This window comes from Plecotus auritus (genome assembly GCF_963455305.1).
Source record: "Plecotus auritus genome assembly, chromosome: 3".
Taxonomy (NCBI): domain Eukaryota; kingdom Metazoa; phylum Chordata; class Mammalia; order Chiroptera; family Vespertilionidae; genus Plecotus; species Plecotus auritus.
In genome coordinates this window covers 216,620,170-216,644,443 of record NC_137772.1, presented here as the reverse complement: position 1 = coordinate 216,644,443, position 24,274 = coordinate 216,620,170, and the positions used below count along the sequence as shown (strand labels likewise).

The 24,274-nt window shown below is 42.4% G+C and overlaps 1 protein-coding gene across 1 annotated transcript; it reads left to right on the top strand.

Annotated features, from left to right (window-relative positions):
* The first annotated feature begins 833 nt into the window (after positions 1–833).
* Positions 834–22,485, top strand: RTCB (RNA 2',3'-cyclic phosphate and 5'-OH ligase). Its single transcript, XM_080660958.1, has 12 exons — positions 834–1,015; positions 4,688–4,766; positions 5,912–5,979; positions 7,947–8,046; positions 9,472–9,628; positions 10,519–10,675; positions 11,607–11,766; positions 13,550–13,725; positions 14,924–15,112; positions 15,736–15,846; positions 17,289–17,408; positions 20,274–22,485. The coding sequence occupies exons 1-12, from the start codon at positions 923–925 to the stop codon at positions 20,379–20,381; spliced, it is 1,518 nt and encodes a 505-aa protein (XP_080517084.1). The 5' UTR covers positions 834–922; the 3' UTR covers positions 20,382–22,485.
* The last annotated feature ends 1,789 nt before the right edge of the window (positions 22,486–24,274 follow it).

The window sequence follows — 24,274 nt, the reverse complement described above, 5'->3', positions numbered from 1 at the left end:
ATGCTAACCACACGCCAGACCCTATGTAGGTTACTTCAGGAGTGTCGGTTCATTTCGTCCTCACAGCCTCTCTATGAAGAATTATGATCCCGTTTTATAGATGAGGACACAAAGGTCAAGAGAGATTAACCACACAGAGCTGGTAAAGCGCAAAAGTAGAAATTGAATCCAAGTCTTTCTGATTCCCAAGTCGTTGTTTACAAGAGATGGGACTAGAAACTGAAATCACTTAAAGCTCACTTACTACTCTGAACATGAGACACTGCGGACAAAAGCATGATCAAAGAGTACTTAGTCACCAAAGAAAGTTAGACTGCGCACATCTGGCCCTAACAGCTGCCCCTTATGTGTTTGTTGTAATGAAATTGGCATGTTTAATTCTTCGGAGGTGCTCTTTTGCGACATAAAAGTTATTTGTGAATTTATATTCACAAATTCATTCTGAAACATTACGAGTGTTCAGTGGTGGAATTTATTTAAACATGTTCATCTTTCTCAGCTGCAGACGTCTTTCCTCCCTCACTGGTGGGGATGAAACTCCAGGCTGATTTATTTATTAGAGCAGCCGGACCGTCCCGACCCAGATTCAGCACGTTTTCCAGTACTGCAAGCACTTCCAAAACAAAAGGTAGCTAGATCGTGCTAAAAACTGCTGGATTTAGCTCGCTTGGCTTTAGCCTGGAGACAATGACTAGTGACTACCCAAAAAAGGTAAACACTGGAGGGCAGTCTAACTTAATCGAGAGAAAAGCGGTTGTGCGATGAGTTTGGGGCCTCGGCACTTGCCGTAGCCCCTCTTGTTGAGGAGCAGGCCGCGCCTGCGCGCTGAGTCCCGGAAGTGGCGCTCAGGACCACGGGACCCAGGGACAGCGCGGCAGCTCTCTTCAAAGCGGTGCCGGGCGTTGATACCGTAGTCACCGCCATGAGTCGCAACTACAACGATGAGCTGCAGTTCTTGGAAAAGATCAATAAAAACTGCTGGAGAATCAAGAAGGGCTTCGTGCCCAACATGCAGGTGAGGGGGGAACGAGAGCCGGTGGCGGGGCCTTCCCGCTGTGGGCTCGCGGCGCCTCGGCCACCCGCCGGGCCTCCTCGCCCTCCCGATGCCCCACGATCGCTGGAGCCGCCCCACCCCCATCAAAATAAAATCCCTCTCACCCCACTCTCTGGCCTCGGGACCGGGGTCCCGACCCCGTCTCCCCGCTGGAGAGGTCTCCAGACCACGTGGACAAGGAAAGCGGGGTTTGTCTGGGGTTCCCAGCAAATGCGAAGTCGGCATTTGCAGACCGTTTTCACACATAAGTCTCATAAACGCACCGTAAGAGGTGTTCCATTCCTGAGCTTCAGAGACGTTAGTTGCCTTTTTACAAGGTGGCACGGCCAGTCCGGAGTAGAGTTGCTGGGACTGGAACTCAATTCCTCCGCGTCCTGCTGGTCTGTGACCTTTACAGATCGGTGTTCGCCGAACCAGATTTTAGCGTTCACTGTTCCGCGTTGGTTTTTAATAAAACGGTTTTGTTCCTCACGACAGCCTGGCAAATTCACAGGGCAGGCATTGTTTGTTTTTAATACTTCATAGGAGGACCTTGAGGAACAGTGGGTGACACAGCTTCCTCTACCCTCCTAGTAAGAAGTTTGGCCGGGACGCGATGGCCGGGTCACTTCTTCCTCTGACAGGGCGGGGACTGGGGAGCCCAGGCCCAGAGAGTTGGAAAGCCTGGACTGCCTGCGTTCCTCAGGCTTCATCGCCATTTGTGCCCATTATCTTCCATTAAAGTAGAGAAATGAGGAAGGAAATTCTGGCTTAACATACTGCTGCTAAGTCTAAGAGCAAGTCTGATTTTGCTAGGCACTTCTGGTTTAACTGTTTGTATAACACTTTACCACCGCCTATCCCTTGACAAGTCTTGATATATTGCTTCTTAAAAGTTAACCAACCTCTATGCTAAGTTTAAATTGTGTTCCCGTCCTCCTGAGAGTCATGAATTTCACACTGATAATTATCCTGTGTTTCCGAATCTCCATTCCCCCCTAAGACCCACAGGCTGCACTAAAAGTTCCTCTTTGTTCCCTAAAACCTCTCTGCCTTCCCATCTTTTTTTTTTTTTTTTAAATATATTTCTTTATTGATTTCAGAGAGTAAGGGAGAAGGAGAGAGAGAATCATTGATTGGCTGCCTCCCGCACGTCCCCACTGGGGATCGAGCCCGCAACCCAGGCACGTGCCCCTGGCCAAAATCGAACCCGGGACCCTTCAGTCCACAGGCTGGCGCTCTATCCACTGAGCCAAGCTGGCCAGGGCCCATCTTTTTGTCATCTTTGTATTGAGCTCCTAAATGTGCTGTTGTTTTGTTCCAGTGATGTCTCTAATTTTGTTGTTAATCCTCACCTGAGGATATTTTTCCATTGATTTTTTTAGAGAGAGTGGTAGGGAGGGAGAGAGGCAGAGAGAGAGAAAAATAGATATGAAAGAGACATCCATTGGTTGCCTCCCGCACACACCACAACCAGGACCAGGGCCTTGAGCTTCAGCCAAGGTACATGCCCTTGACTAGAATCGAACCTGGGACCCTTCAGTCAGTGGGCAGATGCTCTAACCACTGAGCAACCCGGCTAAGGCAACATCTCTCCTCTTTAAAGAGCCAACTTAAACAGTGAGCAACCTGTGAGGCCTCCCCAGTTCCCTAGGCCTAGACCCGTGGTCTGCAAACTGCGGCTTGTGAGCCACATGCGGCTCTTTGGCCCCTTGAGTGTGGCTCTTCCACAAAATACCACGGCCTGGGCGAGTCTATTTTGAAGAAGTGGCATTAGAAGAAGTTTAAGTTTAAAAAATTTAGCTCTCAAAAGAAATTTCAATCATTGTACTGTTGATATTTGGCTCTGTTGACTAATGAGTTTGCCGACCACTGGCCTAGACCATTGAGCCACTTCATCAGATTCTTCACAGCCTGTGTGCTTCTGTTACAGCACTTCCTCGCTGTGCTCTTAATTTGCTTGTCTGGGCTGCATCCTAGCCTGGAAGCTCCTCAAGCAGGATCTTGCATATTCTTTGTCTCCCCTCATGCACAGTACAGTACCTGACACATTGTAAGTCCTCAGTAAATGTTTGGGGGATTAATAAATGTGACCCTTAGAAATTGTACTAGAGACATTTTCTGTCATTGTATTGTTATTTGTGCAGTGGTAAGATGTTAGAAACCATCTTTCCGATAAAAGAAATTTACTTGTCTGGATGATTAAGTGTTAAATCTTTGGTTCTTCTTTACCAGGTAGTTCCTTCATAAATTTGATCTCTTGGTAAAAGTGTTCTGGCCTTTGGTGTTATTTGCATAGTTGTATCTTTTATTGCTTTTTGTGTGTCCCTTTATCAAACTTCTTTATCCTCTTATGATTGTAAAGATTACAAAACTGAGCACACAGCTACATAGCTACATGTTAAATCTTTTTATATATATTTCAGAGAGGAAGGGAGAGGGAGAGGGAGATAGAAACATCAATGATGAGAGAGAATCATTAGCTGCCTCCTGCACACCTTCTACTGGGGATTTTGCCCGAAACCCAGGCATGTGCCCTGACTGGGAATCGATCCGCGACCTCCTGGTTCATAGGTCGACATTCAACCACTGAGCAACACAGGCCAGGCTGTTAAATTCTTTTTACTCACCATTTACCTAAATGTAGATTTGTAAATCAGCCTGGGACACAATAAAGTGTGATGTGCTGTTTGTTGTGTTAAGCACAGAAAAAGTACACTTAACATGCCTGCAGTTTTATGTTTGGAATTTGAATTTTTGATTCATCTGTTTTTTCAAAATCCCATTGATTTTTTTTTCTTTTTATTGAATTTATTGGGGTGACACTGGTTAACAAATGTGTACAGGTTTCAGGTGCACAATTCTAACCATCATCTGTACACTGTATTGTGTGTTAACCACCCCAAGTCAAGTACCCATCCATCACCATTTATCCCTTCTTTACCCTCTTCTGCCTCTTTCCCTATATCCCCTCCGGCAGTCACCACACTAAAACCCACTGATATTTTAGAAGCACGAGAACACAGACCTTTTGGCAATAAGAGCAATTGAAAGACTTTTATCACATTTACAAAGTATTTTGCCTGTTAAATTCTTAAATGTGGCTTTGAGAATAGGAGAATGAATAAAATAATTAGTGAACATTTCAAAATACTACATTTTTAAGATATACAGCTGACCCATGAAAAGCACAGGTTTGAACTGCCTGGGTCCATTTATACATGGATTTTTTTCAATAAATACTATAATTTCCTTTTCTCTAGCTTGCTTTACTGTAAATATAGTACTAATGCATATACAAAATACACGTTAACTGTTCATGTTATCAGTGAGGCTTCCAGTTAACAGACTATTATTCGTAGTTAAGTTTTTTTTGGGGGGGGGGGTCAAAAATTACAGGTTTTCAACTGCTTGGTTGGGGGAGGGGTTCGTTAGTGCCTTAAACCCCCACATTTTTCAGGGGCAACTGCGTTTAAGGATGGGAACATCTTGTACTTTTTTTATAGGAAGTTTTCTGCTTGTTTAAGGTAATGTGAAAGTATTTTATAAAGAGTAAAGCAAAATGAATATTGCGTACAGTATTTGTATTCTATCCAGTGTCTATATGTCATGTACATGTGCTCAGACATAGTTCTTCATTTTCTTTGGTACCAGGTTGAAGGAATTTTCTATGTAAATGATGCTCTGGAAAAATTAATGTTTGAGGAATTAAGGAATGCGTGTCGAGGTGGTGGTAAGTGCATTAGAATTTTACATGTGGTCATGTAAGTAATGTCTTTCCTATAGCCTGAAAAATATGATAATTCAGATAATACATTACTTAAAAATACAAAAATATTGTCAGGAAACGACCAAGACTTGAAATGAGACCCAAAAAACTTTTTAATTTGTGCTTATGTTATTAGCTACCTGACCTTGTAGAAACCATTTGGAGTTGGATGGAACTAGTTGGTTTTGAAGCCAACCTTGGATAATAATAAGAGCTATCATTTATTGTGCATTTACTATGTGCCAGGCACTTTACCAGGTGCTTTACTTGGGTTATCTCATGTAATTCTTAGAGGAACTCTAAGAGGAAGATAGTGTTTCCATTTTAAAGATGTGTAAGTCAAGGTTCAGTGAGGTTAAGTAATTTTAATTGTCCAAGGTTGCACAACTTCTTGGTGACAGAGCCAGATTTCAGACCCAGAAGTACCTGATTCCAAAGTCAGTATTCTTAACCAGTACACTGATTAGCCTCACTTAAGTCATCTCATCTATAAAGGACATTTTATTACTCCTATCTTGCAAAATTACAGCGACCTTATGAGATAAATGTAAAGAGCTCTAATAGTAATGGTGGAGTTGAAATCTAATTTTAACTTTTATTTTTTAGATCAGCAAACTTAGTCCCACCTGCCTCCTGCCAGAGTATGCTCACTTGCCTAAAATGACAGCAACCAAGTGACAGAGCTGGGGCTAGAACCCCAGTTCCCTGACTCTTAATCCAGTGTTTGTCCAGCTCCACATTGCCCCTCTTTGTCACTTAAAGTAAAACCAGTATTGATAGTTTATGATAAATAAGGTGAACTATGAAAGAATACATTTTTTATATTGACAACATAATTATGTTTTACATTTCCCAGCACATTTGCAAACAACCTTCCCTGGTTTGCACAGAACACTGACAGATGTTTGTCATTAGTCTGGTCGCCCTCGCTACCTCTCTGTGCATGTGCTGCCTTCTAAAGAAGCTGCCTTCACACTTCCATCTCAGACGTCCTTTTTTATTGTTTTAGTAGTCCTAATCACTTCCCTTCATGTAACGCAACCTAGAAATGTAGGAATATACTTATTAAAAATCAGATGTGTCCTCTAATTTTGAATTTTTGTCTTCAGGTGTTGGTGGCTTCCTGCCTGCCATGAAACAAATTGGCAATGTGGCAGCCCTGCCTGGGATTGTTCATGTGAGTCCATGTTCAGAGCTCTAATCATTTATATTTTCTCTTAGTCTAAACGTTTGTTGAATAGATAAATGACCATGCCTAACTGTAGTGGTGTCATTTAGACCAGTGGTCGCCAACCTTTCAGACCTCGCGGACCACCGATTGGTGACCACTGATTTAGACAATGACTTGTGAACATCTAGAAATAACCCTGGGACATCTACACTAATAAAAGAGTAACATGCTAATTGACCGTACCTTCGCGACACCCACCAGCCAATCAGGAGTGAGTATGCGAATTAACTCAACGAAGATGACGGGTTAATTTGCATACACAGGCACCAAGTGGGCGGGGCAGGATGCTTGCATCATTGCCATGGCGACGACGCAGGCATTCCGCACCACCCCAGCCGCTCCGGGCCTCTGGGCAGCATGGGAAGGCGTAAAGGCAGCTCCGGCCAGAGTGAAGGCGGTGCCTGCAGCCAGGGGAAGGAAGGCCCATTCTTGCATGAATCTTCATGCATCAGGCCTCTAGTGAAGTAATAATGGGCCTGAATAATATCACAGATTCTGGTTGCCTTTGGCTATAGCCTATGAGTGTTTGAGAACTTCGGAAGTAGTTTTTAATGTGTTCTTGTGTTTTTTTTTCTCATTATATATAATTTTTCCTGGATTAGTATACATCATCATTGCAGTTTTCACTGGCCCCATTTAAGAGGATGATTGGAGAAGGAACAGAAAGAAGTTTAAGGGTTGGGATTGAGGAGAGGGAGAGAGGATAGTATAGCATTCTGGATGTGATTGAAAAAGAGGGTAGTGATGAGGCAGGGAATTAGTTACAATACAGAGTGACCAGTTGCAGTCCAGCGGTCATTCCCCAGGAATGAATGAGGGGAGTGAATTAATGGAGCCCTGGTGACCTGGAGCTCAGGCCTCAATAGAGGCAAGTCTTTTTTCCTCATTCTCAAGATGCTTATTCTGGCCTTCAAGCTGTGGACAGGGTAGAGCCTCTCCACACGACCCTGACCCCTCCCCCCAAAACCCAGGATGCCACTCCTCCCCTCCAAGCCATTCTGCGCAAACAAGAGGCCAGACCAGCATCCTGCTCATGTTTCCTGACCTGTGCCGTCTTGGGCCTCACCCCTGCATCTCCCTGTCTGCTGAGGGTATCACAGGGACAGAGGCCTGGGCCTCTTGCTCCTCCTTTTGTTTAAGGAAACAAGTAAAATGGATGTTCTTAGCTTGTACAGGAAAAAGGAAAGAAAAAGAGGATAGTGAAGGTAACAGATAAAATTGGATGGTATAATGGTTCCCCCCACTGCAGTCTAACATTCAGATTCCATTATTACAGGTAGAAGTTAAAAATGAATCCATCCTACAGACATTTTTTGAGGTCTTTATGCCAGTTTCTATGCTGGGCAGTGGGAGGCAGGGATAAAAAGACATGGCTAATGGATATGAAGAACTCGAAAGTGTCTGGTATCTCCATAAATCCTCACCCTGTTTAACCTGCATTCCTCCTGGATCAGGATCCCTTTCCAGGTCCTACATGTAGAAAGTATACAGTATTCATACCATTAAATGGGTTACATTTGTCTATGATTGCTTAAATACTAAGGACCTATATAAATCAGATATTTCTCTCCTTTTAACCTGACATGACCACAACTTGTCAATGTCTTGTCTTTTGATGCCTTTAAAATGTGATAGCACATCAAAGGTAGTCTGTGGTCCACCTGTTACCATGTTATACTGAGGCTTTTCTGTTTAGGTTTCCTTAGTTAATGGTCAGACTTTATAAGAAGGATTTTCCTCCACTGTAGTAACTTCATGATTAGGAGTTTTTACACCAAATTTTCACCAATAGAGAATATTTTATGAAAATAGGATCTTGATTGGGAAAGGCTTTGAGAATCAGTATCAGGATCATCAGGCAGCCAAAGTGCCAGGTTAAAAAAGCTGAATTTCATTCTCTAATTCTCTTTCAGCGATCTATTGGGCTTCCTGATGTCCATTCAGGTTATGGGTTTGCTATTGGGAATATGGCAGCCTTTGATATGAATGACCCTGAAGCAGTGGTGTCCCCAGGTAAGGTGACTGCATGCTGCTGTCAAGTGTGTAGCTCCTCTCAGCGTATCATCGCCTCGGTGAACTAGAGCATGGCTGCTTCCTGTGTGCTTCTCTGTCTCGCCCAACACTAGCATTTCTTTTCCTCATTTACTGAGAGAATTAGTTGTGGACACTCAGAAGCTCTTAAAATATCAAGTAAAGCATGTAGTTATGAGAATGCTTCAGGCTCTTACTATATGCCAGGTGCTATTCAAACACTGGCTACAAAACAAACTCTTTCCTGACAAAGTATGTATCTTTACGTCACAGTTACCTCTTGGGCAAATTGCAGCATTATTGTAAGGTTTAAATGAGTTAAGCTGTGTAAAATACTTAGAACAGTGCTAGGCACATAGCAAGCACCCAGTGTTTGCTTTCATTGTCATCGTCATTCACCTCCAGTGGTATATGTCTTTCCTGCTGTGTGTGCTTTCACTGAAAATAATTCACATCAGAATCTGAGGGGGAAAAGAAGTATAAATTACATCTTGAGAGTTCTGCCTCTGGCACTGGTGAACATGGTTGTTTCAGGCAAATCCCTTGCTGGGAATAACAAGGAAGGCTGGATTTAAAAAAAAATTGAAATCTGTTTGAGAGCATGGGAAAGCTATTATGGCAGCAAGAATTTGTGAGGCTACAATCCAGATACAAAGAAAAGTACAAATACATGAGCCCTACGTTGAACACTATTTTTCTTGCGGTAATAGCCGCTTTCACTCGGTAAGGATGTAAAGATTTGAAAAATGCAGTTGACAAACTTGACACCTTGACCTCTAATTTACATTCATGGTTGCGTGTATACAGCCATTACAGTGCCTCTAAGAACCATAGAAAACACATTTTTTCAAGTGCACACAACAAGGAATCTAATGAACAAAATAAACTGGTGAATAAAATAGAACCAGAGACACGGAAACGGAACAGACTGATGAATCTCAGTGGGAAGCGGGGGAGAGAAGGGGCGGGAAGAGATTAACCAAAGAACTTACATGCATATGTGCATTATCTATGGACACAGACAATAGGGTGGTGAACGCCTGGGGCAGGGCAGGATGGGAACTGGGTGGATGGAGGCCATGAGGGGAAAAAAGAGGGACATCGGTAATATTGTCAACAGTAAAGATTTTTTTAAAAAAAGAAAGAAAAACAATAGAATTCATAAACTTCCAACGAGTGATCAAAGAAAGAAAGAAACAATCCACATTTTAATCTCTGGTCTGGATGTTATTCATTGTTCATTATTGCCTCTCTGGCCCACAGAGAACCCCTTTATTGGCCACTATAAAAAAGTTACTTTTAAAAGAATGGCTGTCTTTAAGCCCTCACCAATGGTGGGCAACCACGGTCGCAATGCCCACCTGCCTGATTTTCCTTATATTTGACTGACTTTTCTCTGTTTTGTAGGTGGTGTCGGATTTGACATCAATTGCGGTGTCCGCTTGCTAAGAACCAATTTAGATGAAAGCGATGTCCAGCCTGTGAAGGAGCAACTTGCCCAAGCTATGTTTGACCACATCCCTGTTGGGGTGGGATCAAAAGGTGTCATCCCAATGAATGCCAAGTAAGCGCACAAGGTTCTAATAAATGGAGTGAGAGAAAGAATGCCTGTAAGACCCTCACAACCATTTCCAATTCAGGACACTTAGGAGATGGGGATTGTTCAGCCTCTTTACAGGAAGTGGTAATGAATTGATTGGCTTTTTAAGCATGAGGTCCAGCCCATTTTGAAAAGCATGCCTGGAACATAATACTCATTTTTATAAAATTTTATATAGGAGTTTGTCCTATAAATAATGTTTGTGGGCTGTAGCAGGCAGGAACATTGACCATTGCAACCTCTCCTGGCACTGTTTTGGAAGAGGTCTGGACCTTAGGTGAAGATCAAAGCTTTTTCCTTCTAGGGGTTTTAAGGTATGTGCATTTCGGCTTCTAAATGCAGGTGCAGTAAAGCCACATTGTACTTCTGTGAAGGTAGGAATAGAGCTTAAAACTGTATCGCCTAAGGACATTTAGATAGCTTTATGTATTTGACTAATTTTCCATAAATTATTAATGAAGGCAGGTAGCTGTGGTAAAGTTAATGGTAAATAGTGACATCTGATTATGGTCATAAATCTTCTTTGTCTGCTTGATTAGCACCTCATGGAATGCAGGATCAGAGAGGCAAATCTAATGTAAGTAAGATTTGAAAACCATAAATAAAGGGCTATATAAATGTCAAGGAAGAACTATAATCATCTCTGATGTAGCATTTTATTTTATTTATGTAGCTGCTTTCCTCAGAAAACTAGAGAGTTGCTGAGAGCATAAACTTTGTATCTGGCACAATGCCTGGTACACAGGCGATAGTTGGTAAAATGTAGCTTTTCCTCCACCCTTTGAGATTTTCATCATCCCTAGGTTTTGATCTGCCTTGACTGCGAAATGACCAGCCCCTTATTACTCACTCAGAGACTTGGAAGAGGCCTTGGAGATGGGTGTGGACTGGTCGCTGAGAGAAGGCTATGCCTGGGCTGAAGACAAGGAGCACTGTGAGGAGTATGGAAGAATGCTGCAAGCTGACCCCAATAAGGTCTCTGCAAGGGCGAAGAAAAGAGGCCTTCCTCAGGTAACCCTCACTTTGGAGGGGGAACATGTTAATATTTTTCATACTATTTTTTTTGTTGGTGGCGGAAAAAAAATTGTCTTCTATGTAGGAAATATACATCCCCAGACTTCTTTCATAGTATATTAAAATGAGCACAAATTTGTTTGTGCTTCATTCTTATTCTTTTAAAAAGTTATCAGGAGTTTGTTCATAAGATAAAAGAAGATATCATGAATTAGAAGTGGATGGGAAAAAATGGGATCAGGCTTAAAATGTATGCTAAAATTGCTTTGACAATCTAAGATTTGGTTGAAAGTTTTCTCATATCTAGATGAAAAAGATGCCCTGTCAATTCATGGTATCCATGAGATAAGAATATACCAGATATTACAACTAATTTTGATGGCTTTGCCAGTAATTCACTGTGACCTTGGGCAAGTCTTTTTTGCCTATTTGGGTCTCATTTTCTCATCTGAAAATTGGGATAGTTAAAGCTAGGCAACTTCTAAAAACTCTTCAAGCACTGCCATATTCTGGTTTCCTAAATCATCTATTAGCTCCAGTTAAGGGACATAGTCTTTCAATGATGGATGATGATGTCAGTGAACTCATAGTTGTTCACCTCCAAATTTGACCCTTCTCCCCATAATGTTTAAAATGTCCTTTGAGCCACTTAATGGTATGGTTTTTGGTTTATGAAGCTTTTGATAGGTGTGTGCCTCAAGCAGATAATGATACAATAAACTTCAGGAGCTGCTCTGCCTTATCTCTGTTGTGTGGACTATTGCTTAAAATGAGTGAAGCATTTCAAAAGCTTAGAAATATTTTTGTTACATAAAACACTATTTGTGTGATTGTTTTCTGGTTTTGTTATTAGTTGTTTTTACCTGTTTACTTTTAAATGGATTTCTCTATCAGATTAGAAGCTATTTTACCATTCTTGTGTTCGCAGTTGGGGACCCTGGGAGCAGGTAACCACTATGCAGAAATCCAAGTCGTAGATGAGATTTTCAATGAGTATGCTGCTAAGAAGATGGGCATCGACCATAAAGGACAGGTGTGCGTGATGATCCACAGTGGAAGCAGAGGCTTGGGCCACCAAGTAGCCACAGGTATATTCGGGACCTAGTTTTTTTTTTTTTCTTTTTTAAAATATATTTTTATTGATTTCAGAGAGAAAGGGAGAGGGAGAGAGAGAGATAGAAACATCAGTGATGAGAGAGAACCATTGATCAGCTTGCCTCCTGCATGCCCCCCGCTGGGAACCTAGCCCACAACACGGGCCTGGGCCCTGACTGGGAATCAAATTGTGATCTTCTGGTTCATAGGTTGACGTTCAACCATTGAGCAACACTGGCTAGGCTGGACCCAAATGTACGTTTTATGGGGAACTATTATAGAGATTTAAGAAAGAAAGCTCTAGAGCTATACTGTGTAGATTTTTACCCTGGTTCTTCTAACTAGACCTTGAACAAATGAATTTCACTAGGCCTTAACTTCCTTGTCTGAAAAAAAATGGGAATAATAATTATTTTATATGGTGTTTACATCAGTGTCTGATGCTTAGTACTCAGTAAATATTGGCTCCAGTTATTTTATTGTCCTCTTAAAATTATTATCTGACCAAGAAAGAGCAAGAAGGACCTTAAATGTGGAGTTTATGTTGTAGACCAGGGGTCCTCAAACTTTTTAAACAGGGGGCCAGTTCACTGTCCCTCAGACTGTTGGAGGGCCGGACTATAGTTTAAAAAAAAAACTATGAACAAATTCCTGTGCGCACTGCGGGCCCGGGACGAGTCGGCTGCTAAGCAGGACAGGCAGCGGCACCGGGCGGGCCGGATAAATGTCCTCGGCAGGCCGCATGTGGCCCGCGGGCCGTAGTTTGAGGACCCCTGTTGTAGACATTAATTTAACAAATATGTCTTAAATTTACGTACTGGTTAGGTGTCACAGTGGATTCAGTGATGGACTAGGCAAGAACTCTGCCTCTCACATTGTCTCGTGAGAGAGATGTGATGTTCATTACAAAGAAAGAGTAAAGACAGAAGGTAGTGATTGATTAAATATTATAGAAGAGACAAAGGAAAAACATGCCAATATTTCAGAAGTGGCTTCATGGCCACATAATGTTTGCAGTTTGGACAGTCATAAACAAAGGATGCTCATGACGACAAGGCAGCATGAACAAAAGTAGGAGGCAGGGAAATAGTAGGAAGATCGCTCTGAATAATTTGTAGGATATTTGAAAAGATGTATGAATATATGAAAATTTATAGAGACATGGAAATTATTATGAACTTTAAATTGCATATGATAGTTCATTCTTATATGTACATTTCATCCTATGAGAATTTAATAATTTGTGCCAGCCTGACCCCTTAGAATATTTCATGTAGCAAATATATTGAGCATTTACTAGTATTTCTTAACTTTCTGCTGAGTACTTCTCTACACTTGTCATGGATTTGATTTCCTCCAGGTCTGGCAATTTTTACCCATTTCTTTTACACTAAGTCACTGGAAATTATTTTTAAAAACCGTGATGATATAAAATATGTTTCCTACTTCTGTTCTTATTCATTTACATGTGAGTACAAGAGTAACTAGCACATGTTGTTGCTGTGCATGTACACACCTCGTTGCCCTTACAAGTCCCTAGAGGGCAGATGTTGTCTTTGTAGCCCACTTAGCTTGTGTCACAGTTCTAATAGAAAATAGTCTCAATAATATATCTTAACCAAGCCAATAGATGAACTCAGAAACACTTCAAAGGGAAATTTGTATTTAACTTATTTTTTTTATAGAATGGGTTTGAATGTAGCCTACCTTTCTGTAATAAATCTGAATTATTTAGGGAAAGCTGGCTGGTTTGGACTTGCTACTCTCTTGTTTCAGATGCCCTGGTTGCTATGGAAAAGGCCATGAAGAGAGACAAGATTATAGTCAATGACCGTCAGTTGGCTTGTGCTCGAATCGCTTCTCCAGAGGGTCAGGATTACCTGAAGGGAATGGCAGCCGCTGGGAACTATGCCTGGGTCAACCGCTCTTCCATGACTTTCTTAACCCGTCAGGTACTTGAAGTTGCTCTTCTGTTCCAACTTATTCATGATGAAGTTAAGTGCTTTGAAACAGTGTAGTCAAATCAGAGCCTGTAAAATTTGGTTTGGAAATTATATAGTATACTAGAGGCCCGGTGCACGAAATTTGTGTACGGGGCGGGGGCGTGTCCCTCAGCCCAACCTGCACCCTCTCCAATCTGGGACCCATTGAGGGATATGCAAATTGATCGTGTGCGCACACAGCTGAAGTCAGAGTGTGGCCTTATCCCAGAGACCAACACACACTACATTGGTGCCTTTTTTACAACTTGCAGTTGTCCTGTTTAGGAGGGACCAGGCCCTACCGGGATTGGGCCTAAACGGGCAGTCGGACATCCCTCTCACAATCCAGGACTGCTGGCTCACAACTGCTCGCCTGCCTGCCTTCCTGATTGCCCCTAACTGCTTCTGCCTGCCAGCCTGATTGATGCCTAACTGCTCCCCTGCCAGCGTCTTTGCCCCTAACTGCCCTCCCCTGCAGGCCTGGTCCCCCCCAAACTGCTCTCCCCTGCAGGCCTGGGTCCTCCCCAACTGCCCTTCCCTGCCGGCCCGGTCGCCCCCAACTGCCCTCCTCTGCCGGCCTGGTCACCCCTAACTGCCCTCCCCTGCAGGCTTGATCGCCCCCAACTGCCCTCCCTTGCAGGCCTGGTCCCTCCATGCTGGCCATCTTGTGGTGGCCATCTTGTGTCCACTTGGGGGCAGCCATCTTGTGTGTTGGCGTGATGGTCAATTTGCATATTACTCTTTTATTAGATAGGATATTTAAAATATTGGCACTGTAAGCTTTTGGTATTTCCTTAAAATAAACAAGCAGACCATCAGGTGTGGGGAATGAGGGAAGAAAGAAGCCAACGTTATTCCTGGAATTTTCCTTGAGCACTGGGGAGGTTAGAAGTCCCATTCACTACAATTGGGAAGGCTGAGGAAGAATCAGTTCTGAAGGGGGCAGTCAAGAGTAGTCAAGGAGCTTTTCACCCAAACTTGGAATTTATGGAATGGAATTCCTAGGTGGTCTAAAAGACAGTTTTTACCTTTACGTGAAGATTAATAATACTACTCTTTTTGAACTCTTAAATCCCTCGCTCCCTTCAGGAACAGGCTAGCTGGGATCAGTAAGATGAATTTTGAAGAACTGGTTCTGGCTGCTTTTAATTTAAGCTTTTTCTTTTAGGCTTTTGCCAAGGTATTCAACACAACCCCTGATGACTTGGACCTACACGTCATCTATGATGTTTCTCACAATATCGCCAAAGTGGAACAGCATGTGGTGGATGGAAAGGAGCGGACCCTGTTAGTACACAGGAAGGGATCCACCCGAGCTTTCCCTCCTCACCATCCCCTCATTGCTGTTGATTACCAAGTAAGTGATAAGCCATTTGTGGTTTTCAGGCAGTGGGTGCATGACTTCGGTAGTTCTAAAGATGGGTTAATTTAAACAGGAAAACAGCAGTTATGAAAAGAAAATCTGTGATCCATGAAAACAGTGATTTCTAATATCTGAAGCAGACTCTCCCCATCATCTATACTTCAGGATTATCTTTTTGAGGACTTTGAATGATTGGAAGACAGGATTAAGATTAAACTCAAACTGTTTTGTTCATTTTATCCTTTTGGTGTCTGACTGTGATGGAGTTAGAAAGACCTTAACCTACTCCCATTTCACAGATGAGGAAACTGAGGCCTGGAGAGGCAGGTGCCTCACTTAGGATGGTTCCTCCTAATGACGTTTCCCTGAATGCTTTGCTCTTACATTCAGTCTGCCTTCTGCTGCCTTACCGGTCCTCCCATTTTTATTCCCTTCTTCTTTCCTCCCCTCTCTATTATCAAAGAATCAAAATAATGTCAATATAGTTGTGAGAGAAATGCAGTTAGAAGCTCAGATTCCTCCCACAATCCTCCAATACAAGAGGCAATTTAAATTGTAGGCATCAATAGCTCATGCTTTTCTGAATTTTAACATGTTTGATCTGTGTGCATCCTCAGCTTACTGGACAACCGGTGCTCATTGGTGGCACCATGGGAACCTGCAGTTACGTTCTTACTGGCACTGAGCAGGGCATGACTGAGACCTTTGGGACAACCTGCCATGGAGCGGTAAGGAGAATAAAAACTTACTTAGAAATGCTCTCTCTTGTTTAGTCATTGTTTTGAATTTTAACAGGTGAATATACTTGATTGAGCATTGACAAAGTTGAGGTCTGGGTCTTGTCTTCTACCTGAATTTATTCCCATAATATATACTGTCTGGTGAACCAACCGAAGTCATCTATTATCTCTGCTAGCAGGGTCATTGTCAGGCCAGCAGCTGTTTCTGATTTCTGCACGTCCACAAAGTCCAGACCTCAGTGACACTAGCCTAACTGGTACAACTTTAACTGATGCAGGTTTACCTCACAAGTTATCTCATTCACCAGACCTAGTTATTTGCATAATTTCCCCCTTACTGGGTGGGTCTAATCAAGATTTGTGGAATATGCCCTATTTGCAAATCAGAGCCTTTGGGTAGACTGCATAACTGTATCAACATATTGCCTCTTCTAAGCAAGGCGTTGATGAACTTTTTCTGTAAAGCAACAGACTAAATATTTTAGGCTTTGTGGGCCATATGGTCTCTGTGGCAGCTGTTCCATTGTGCCATTGTAGTGGAAAAGCAACCATAGACTGTACATAAACAAATGGGCATTGCTCTGTTCCAATAAAATTTTATTTACAAAAACAGCTGTGGTAGGCCAGATTTGGCTCGCAGACCAGTTTGCCAAGCCCTGTGCTAAGCCATTAGCGTGCTTAGCTAGTGCTGTAGTAGAAAATAGAAGCTGTCTAGAATACTTTCTCATAGCACAAACTGTCACAAATATGTTTTAATCCTATTCTTTTCTCTGATCCTTTTTCATTTCCAGCTGCCTCCCAACTCCTAATTTTAACCCAGTGATTAAAACCAGTGTGATGTGTCACACCCACAAGCATTGTCTGGCGTATTTTTTATTGACACACTTGGGGAGGGGAGTTTTGCTATTGGCATCTGATGGGTGGAGGTCAAGGATGTTGGTAAACATCCTACAATGTACAGGACAGCCCCCACAACAAAGAATTATCTGGTCTACAATGTCAGTAAGGCTAAGGTTGGCAAACGGTTTTTTGTTCTTTGTTTTTTTTGTTTTTTTTAATATATTTTATTGATTTTCACAGAGAGGAAGGGAGAGGGATAGAGAGTTAGAAACATCGATGAGAGAGAAACATCGATCAGCTGCCTCCTGCACACCTCCTACTGGGGATGTGCCCGCAACCAAGGTACATGCCCTTGACCGGAATCGAACCTGGGACCTTTCAGTCCGCAGGCCGACGCTCTATCCACTGAGCCAAACCGGTTTCGGCGGTTGGCAAACGGTTTTAAACCATAAAGAGTACAAAGCTTTTGTTATAGCAGACATACTGTTTACAATTAAAAATTAATGTGTTTATATTGAGTTGATAATTAACAGTAATGAGAAACACAAAATTAAATTTATAAAGTGAAGTTCATTTCTTTCCCAATCTAGGGCCGTGCACTGTCCCGAGCAAAATCTCGACGTAACTTAGATTTCCAGGACGTCTTAGACAAATTGGCAGATATGGGAATTGCAATTCGTGTTGCCTCACCCAAACTGGTTATGGAAGAGGTAAGTAACAGCCTTACTTTTTAATAACTATTTTTTTCTCTGATTTTAAGAATAACACATGTTTAATTAAGAGATTTTAGGGAATACAAAAAAGAAAGCATCTAGAATTCCACCAATCAGAGATAACTACTCTTAGTATTTTTTTACTTGCATATTTTACAATATTTTTCATTCATTTATTTAGCCAATACTTATTAAGCATCTGCTTTAGTTAGGTACTGTTTTAAATGCTAGGAATATTGCAATGAACAAAACTAACATAAATCCCTTCCTTATGAAACTTTCCAAAATAGTAAAACCAATAGTGCATTAGGTAATAAGTGCTACAAAGTTCAACTGGGAAGGATATGGAGAGATTGGGAATGGGTGCAGTTTAAATAGGGTATAGTAAGGTGATGCTTGAATGAAGACTTGAAGAGAGTGAGGAACAGGCTATATGAGTATCTAGGGGTAAGCTGTACAGGCATAGAGAACAGCAGGTGCAAAAATCCGAGCGAGATCATGCTTGGATGTTTAAGAAACAACAGTTTTTCAGAGTAATAGGAGATAGGGCCAGCAGCTGAGAGTGAGGACGAAGGAGAAAGTATGAAATAATTACCTAAAAAAGAGAATGAGTAATTGGTCTAGTGCAGTGGTCAGCAAACTGCAGCTCACGAGCCGTGGTTTGCCACTCTGTTGACTAATGAGTTTGCCGACCACTGGGATAGGGGCTTAATCACAAGGAACAACAACAGCCTATAATTATTGGAATCGAGAGTCTAGGTCAGTGGTCGGCAAACTCATTAGTCAACAGAGCGGCAAACCGCGGCTCGCAAGCCGCAGTTTGCCGACCACTGGTCTAGTGAAATTTTAGGTAATTGCCAGGACAGTACCAAGGACACACTTGAGCTAAATTCAGTGGTTGGGGGTTGTCAAGTGCATTCAGATATAGAAGTGCAGGCATGAAGTAGAGGTTGGGTTACCTTTTATATGTTTATTTTTTATTTTAGAGAGAGGAAGGGAGAGGGACAGAGAGATAGAAACATGATAGCTGCCTACTGCACGCCCTCCACCGGGAATCAAACCCACACCTGGGCATATGCCCTGACCAGAATCAAACCATGACCTCCTAGTTCATGGGTCGATGCTCAACCACTGAGCCACACTGGCTGGGCAAAGTTGGATTACTTTTTTAATCAGGGTTGCAAGTTCAGCACAGTGAAAACAAAGCAAGATTGTTGAGGGTGTTGCTAAGAGATTGTAGGTCTCATGGGGTTGCAGGATTATCAGAGATGGAACATGATGGGGAGTGAGCTGGAACAGATAATGAAGAACTTGTGATCATTGGTAATAAATTCTGGCGTATGACCCAGGGAGAGAATGGCCAGGGTAAGCATTGAAGGAGCAGAAGTTAATGAACTAAGAAGCCAAGGTACTAAAAGGATCCTCTTCCTCAATACTGAAATCACTCAGAATTATAAGCAGGAGAGAGTGACAGCAAGGGGCTAGAAATCTTCACAGAATGATGGGGAGTGGTTGAGACTAACGTAATTGCAACAAGAAGAGGTAGTAGATGGTAATAAATGCTGACTGCACGATTCAAAACTGGTAGTGTTTAGGGAGGAAGGAGGGAGAATGGTCTGTAAACTCTGAAGAGCAAAGACACCTGTCCGACTCCTCAGCCTAAATGCATGACTTAGTTTGAGAAAGAAAACAGCTACCATTTCAGAAAGTTCGAGGCAGAAATAACATTGTCAGGGGAAATCCATGATTCAGCAAGAACGAAAAGGTGAAGGGAATGTTTAAAGAAGGGAAGAGGGAAAGGATTTTGCACTTGACTCAATGGAAGGAGTTGCAGAGGCCACAGGGGAAAAGTCTCAGAAATTGGAAGGGAACAGAGATGGGCCAGAAGGGGGTGTGTACAGAGCTGTATGGGAATAGGTTTGGGAGACCCGAGCTTCTGTGTTGACGTGAATGGAGATTAAGGGTGTATGTGATGAGATTCATTCTAATGGTGACAAAACAGTGAGTGTGGGTAGGAAGAAAGGAAGGGAGGTCTTGCTAGAAATCCACAGAATTTGTGTGTGTACATATATACACATATTAGAGGCCCAGTGTACGAAATTCGTGCACTTGGTGGGGGTGGGGGCCCCTCAGCCTGGCCTGTGCCTTCTCACAGTCTGGGACCCCTCGGGGGATGTCTGCCTGCCGACTTAGGCCTGATTCCCCCAAGGATCAGGCCTAAGCTGGCAGTCGGACATCCCTCTCTCAGTCTGGGACCCCTCACTCCTTACTGCCTGCAGGCGGGAGAGCCTCCTGCCACCACCACTGCACTAACCAGCAGTGCACTGACCACCAGGGGGCAGCTCGTGCGTTGAGCATCTGCCCCCTGGTAGTGCGCATCAGAGCATTCTGCCGTTCGGTTGATTTGCATATTACCTTTTTATTATATAGGATATGCATACACACATAGTGTTAGTTATATATATGAATTTCATAAATTCCCCTTGTGAAGATAATACATATTAATTCCAGGAATTTTGACAACTGCCAATAACTCCACCATCTAAAGGTATTTACCACTAATAGGGTGGTTTGGTGCATTTCCTTCCAGTTGGGTATTAGCGTGCATGTTTCATTCAGTTGTGTTTGCTGCTTTTCTTAGTTAATCAAGTGATACATGTTCTTTAGGGAAATTTCAAAAAAATATAAATCAAGATGAGAGTGTTTATTTTACTACCTCTTTACCAACACAGACTTAATCATCTTTTTAATCTTTGCTTATTTGATAGGGAGGGAAAGTCTCAGTATTGTTTTAATGTGCATTTCTTTAATTACAAGTGAAGTTTAAGTAGACTTTTACCACGTTGAACTCCACTCCTGCAGGCTCCTGAGTCCTATAAGAACGTGACGGATGTGGTGAACACCTGCCATGATGCTGGAATCAGCAAGAAGGCCATTAAACTGAGACCGATTGCTGTTATCAAAGGGTAGAACCCTGACTGTGGCCATGGACTCCAGTGACCCTTACTGAAGTGGAAGTGGACCGGAATGCTCTTCAGATATCAGAACTCAGAGACCTGGCAGGTTCCAAAGTGTGTAGCTGTAACCGCCCATTGCAAGTGGCTGATGGGGAGGCTGATGCCTCGGGAGCCAGTGTTATAAAATCACCTTCTGGGAGGAGTCACATGGTCCCCATTTGGAAAGGGATGCATATGCTTCCTCCCTGGTTGTCCACAGATTTTTAGGGAAACCTAATAGGGGATGGGGGTAATTCAAGAAACCACCTTACTCAGTCATACTAATCTTTAATCATCAGAATGAACTTCTTTACACCAAGTTCTCTCTACATCCTGAGAGGTGTCATGGAAAACATTCTGTTAAATGAGAAGGCTTTAGAATATTCCTTTCTGCCCTCCTTTTGTCACTTCGTCCATTTATCCACCATCTACCTCCTTCCCCTGCGCTGAGCAAAATCCTGACACCACTTTTACTGAGAGAGTATCCACGGGTCATGTCAGGATGTTAGATGGTTGGATGATGGGACACATTGAGGAGGGAATATGTGTGGCAGTGTAGGAATAGGGACCCAAAAGAAAAAGTAATTTTTCATAGACTTGCTACCTCTCTCATTCTAAATATAAGGCAGAGTTTTGACTTAGCCTGCAAAGTGGCGTTGGCTGGCATCTGTCATTAATTATGCCTGGTCTGGCAAACCTTTCTTAAATAATAACTTTCACTACAGCAGCAATACCTTTACATGGGTGATGGGATCATTATAAAAGCAGGAAACTGCCCATCTGTGATACTGATTGTTTGGTGTTAACAAGTTGACTAGTTTTGTGCCACCTAATCAGATTTCATGTTATGTACTGACACCTTCAAGATGTTAAAGTAGGTTACTAAGGCCTCAGTTGAGTCCAAATAGCCAGTAGAGAGAAAAATCTAATAAAGTTGTAATATGTTGTTTATATTTTGTGTTTAATATTTTATAGCTTAGGATAATTAGTATTTGTACTTGTGTCACTTTGGTCAATGTTGATGTTTTCTGATTGTCTCCCAGGATGCTTTCAGAGACTCACCCTAAAAAATATTCTTACAGCTCATCCCGCAACTTAAAATAACTCTTCCCCACCCCCCACCCTCTGACCCCCCAACCCCATTGGACTATTTGGAAGGCTGGAGAAAAGCAGGCTTCCTCTGTAAAATACATGATATGAAATAACATAGCATGTCTTTACTCTGAGCACTCAGTAACTTAAAATATTTTTTATGGTGGAGCTTGAAAGTTATCAATAAATATAAGTTAGGAATCAACACAATAATTATAGGTTACTTATGCCTTCAGATTGGACCAGTAGCTGTACACAGAAGACTTAAGGGTACAAGTTACCAGTGAATGCTGGAGGGCATTTAATTTAAAGATGAGAAACAGGCTCTTGGCAGGCGCTAGATTCTCTGGAGATGAGGCAACGTTGGAGTGTCCATGTAGACTTCCTGTAATTGGGCTTGCCTAATGGTACGTCATTTGAGACTAATTCAAAGCTAGGTTTCCTCCCAAAATTAACTGATGTCAGTGCAAGAACTGCTGTAGATTAACTTAGATACATTTAGTTTTTTTAGACACTTTAAAATTCTTGACCAGCTGGTATGGTTCAGTAGTTGAGAGTCAACCCATGAATCAAAAGGTCACAGGTTCAATTCCTGGTCAGGGCACATGCCCAGGTTGTGGACTTGATTCCCAGTAGGGGGCATGCAGGAGGCAGCCAATCAATGGTTCTCTCTCATCGTTGATATTTCTATCCCTCTCCCTCTCTCTAAAAAAGACAAGTGTGGAAAAAAAAAGTTACTCTTCAGAGAAGGGAGCAGGTGAGGAGAAATACAGAGAATAGTTTATGCAATGGCATTTCTGCTTTATTAGCTTTTCCTATATGTAGCATTTCCAGTGAAGTTGGCCCTATTAATGACCACAGAAAGTAGTGGTTAATATTTTGAGTTCAAAAAGAAAGGTATAAACATTGTTTCCCTTGTTCTAAAGATGTTACTCTCCCATTTGAGGCAAAAGCCACTTTAAAATAAATGTTCCAGTGAAACTGAAGTAGCCAGCTGTTTTTATTGCCCGGAATAAAAATACTCCATTCCTATGCATGTGCACATAGCTAGGAACGCCCTTTGATAAGCCCGTCTGGTTCTTTCAAGCATGAAGGTGAGTCTTAATACTGTGCACATCTTGGTTCCTTTATAGGGCCAGTCAGCCAGTTTATAATTAATATTCTCAAAAGCACTGACGTTCACACTGATGATGGGCTGTGGTATTCCTATTGTCTGAATGTAGTTAGGAAAACAGTTCATGAGACAGACAAAATATGAACACCGATTTTCTAATTTTGTGACTATTTCCTGGAGCAACAAAGAAGTGAAGGTTTAAATATTCAACAAAATCCTGCAAATCTTAAGACACTCCCACTTTAATCTTCATATAGCCTTTGAAAACTTGAATACAAGATAACATGTTTTTTAACTTTTCCTATTTTTTCTGCTTAACACTTCATTTTTTCTTCGTGTTCACTATCAGGTTTTTCTCCTACTTCTGACAATTGCTTTTCAGCATCACTGATGTTGCAGAAACAATCACAACCCTGTGCAAAACTCACACAGCCTATTTTGTCCTTATTTTCTACTTACAGTTCTTACTCTCTTTGCATCTGCTCCAATGCTTGACTATGTGGGATTTTCATGTCCAGAGAGCATGACTTGTGCCCATCTTGATCAGTTGAGTTATGAAGATGCTGTTAATTATCCATCAGGCACCTTGGAGCATGCCAAGTCATTATGCTAGATTCTGATCTTTAAAAGCTCTTGCTCTAAAACTAACGTCTGAAACACCGGTGATCCAAGAAGATAATGTTATTAGGGGGTGTGTTACAGAGAAGTGTGTGGTGACTCAAGTTCTGCCTTGCAGCGAGGTAGTAAAGGAACAAAGTGCCAAGCATTAGGTAATCAGTTACCATGACCAACGGTAGAACGAGCCATGTCTCCGGAAGGCAGAGAGCAACACAGCACCATCTCGGAGATGTTCCTGTCAAGAATGCGTGGCCTGGCCGAAACCGGTTTGGCTCAGTGGATAGAGCGTCTGCCTGCGGACTGGGGGGTCCCGGGTTCAATTCCGGTCAAGGGCATGTACCTTGGTTGCGGGCACATCCCCAGTGGGAGGTGTGCAGGAGGCAGCTGATCGATGTTTCTCTCTCATCGATGTTTCTGGCTCTCTGTCCCTCTCCCTTCCTCTCTGTAAAAAATCAATAAAATATATTTTAAAAAAAAAAGAATGCGTGGCCTGAGTCTGGTCATGAGCAAACATCACAGGGGCCCACATTGAGGGTCCTCCTGCAGAATGAAAGTGTACACTCAAAACTGTCCAGGAAAGGGAAAGGCTGACAGATTGTTCCAGAGTCTGAAAACACATGACAACTGAAGGCAATATAGTCTGGATAGTACCGTGGACCAAAAGGGAAAACTGACCTTGTTGGGGCAGGTGGTGAAATTAGAATAGAATCTCTAAATGGGTCAGCAGTGGTGTGCCAAGGTTGATTTCTTAATGGCACTTATGCAGGGTAGTGTCCTTGTGTGATATTGTGATTATGTAATAAGAAATATATTTGGTCTTCATCCTGTTTCTGGCACAGAGTTTCTAAAACCCTTGGAATTTCCTAAGTGGTAAGAGGAATAAAAGTGTCTTGTTATTCATAGCAAGTCCCTTTCAACTACACCAGTTTATGCTAATGAGGTGATTTTTGGAAAGTCCCTAATTATGGGGGTTGGTTGCCTAGAGAACCAACCTTACGATTAGAAGGTTGGAACAGTCAACCCCACCCCTGGCCTCTGGGGAG

Bases quoted from the DNA above. Each gene is read 5' to 3' on its own strand.
- RTCB (XM_080660958.1), top strand. From the start codon at position 923: ATGAGTCGCAACTACAACGATGAGCTGCAGTTCTTGGAAAAGATCAAT. The intron at 11,767-13,549 runs GTATATTCGGGA...CTCTTGTTTCAG, and splicing joins GGGCCACCAAGTAGCCACAG to ATGCCCTGGTTGCTATGGAA. The intron at 15,113-15,735 runs GTAAGTGATAAG...GTGCATCCTCAG, and splicing joins TCATTGCTGTTGATTACCAA to CTTACTGGACAACCGGTGCT.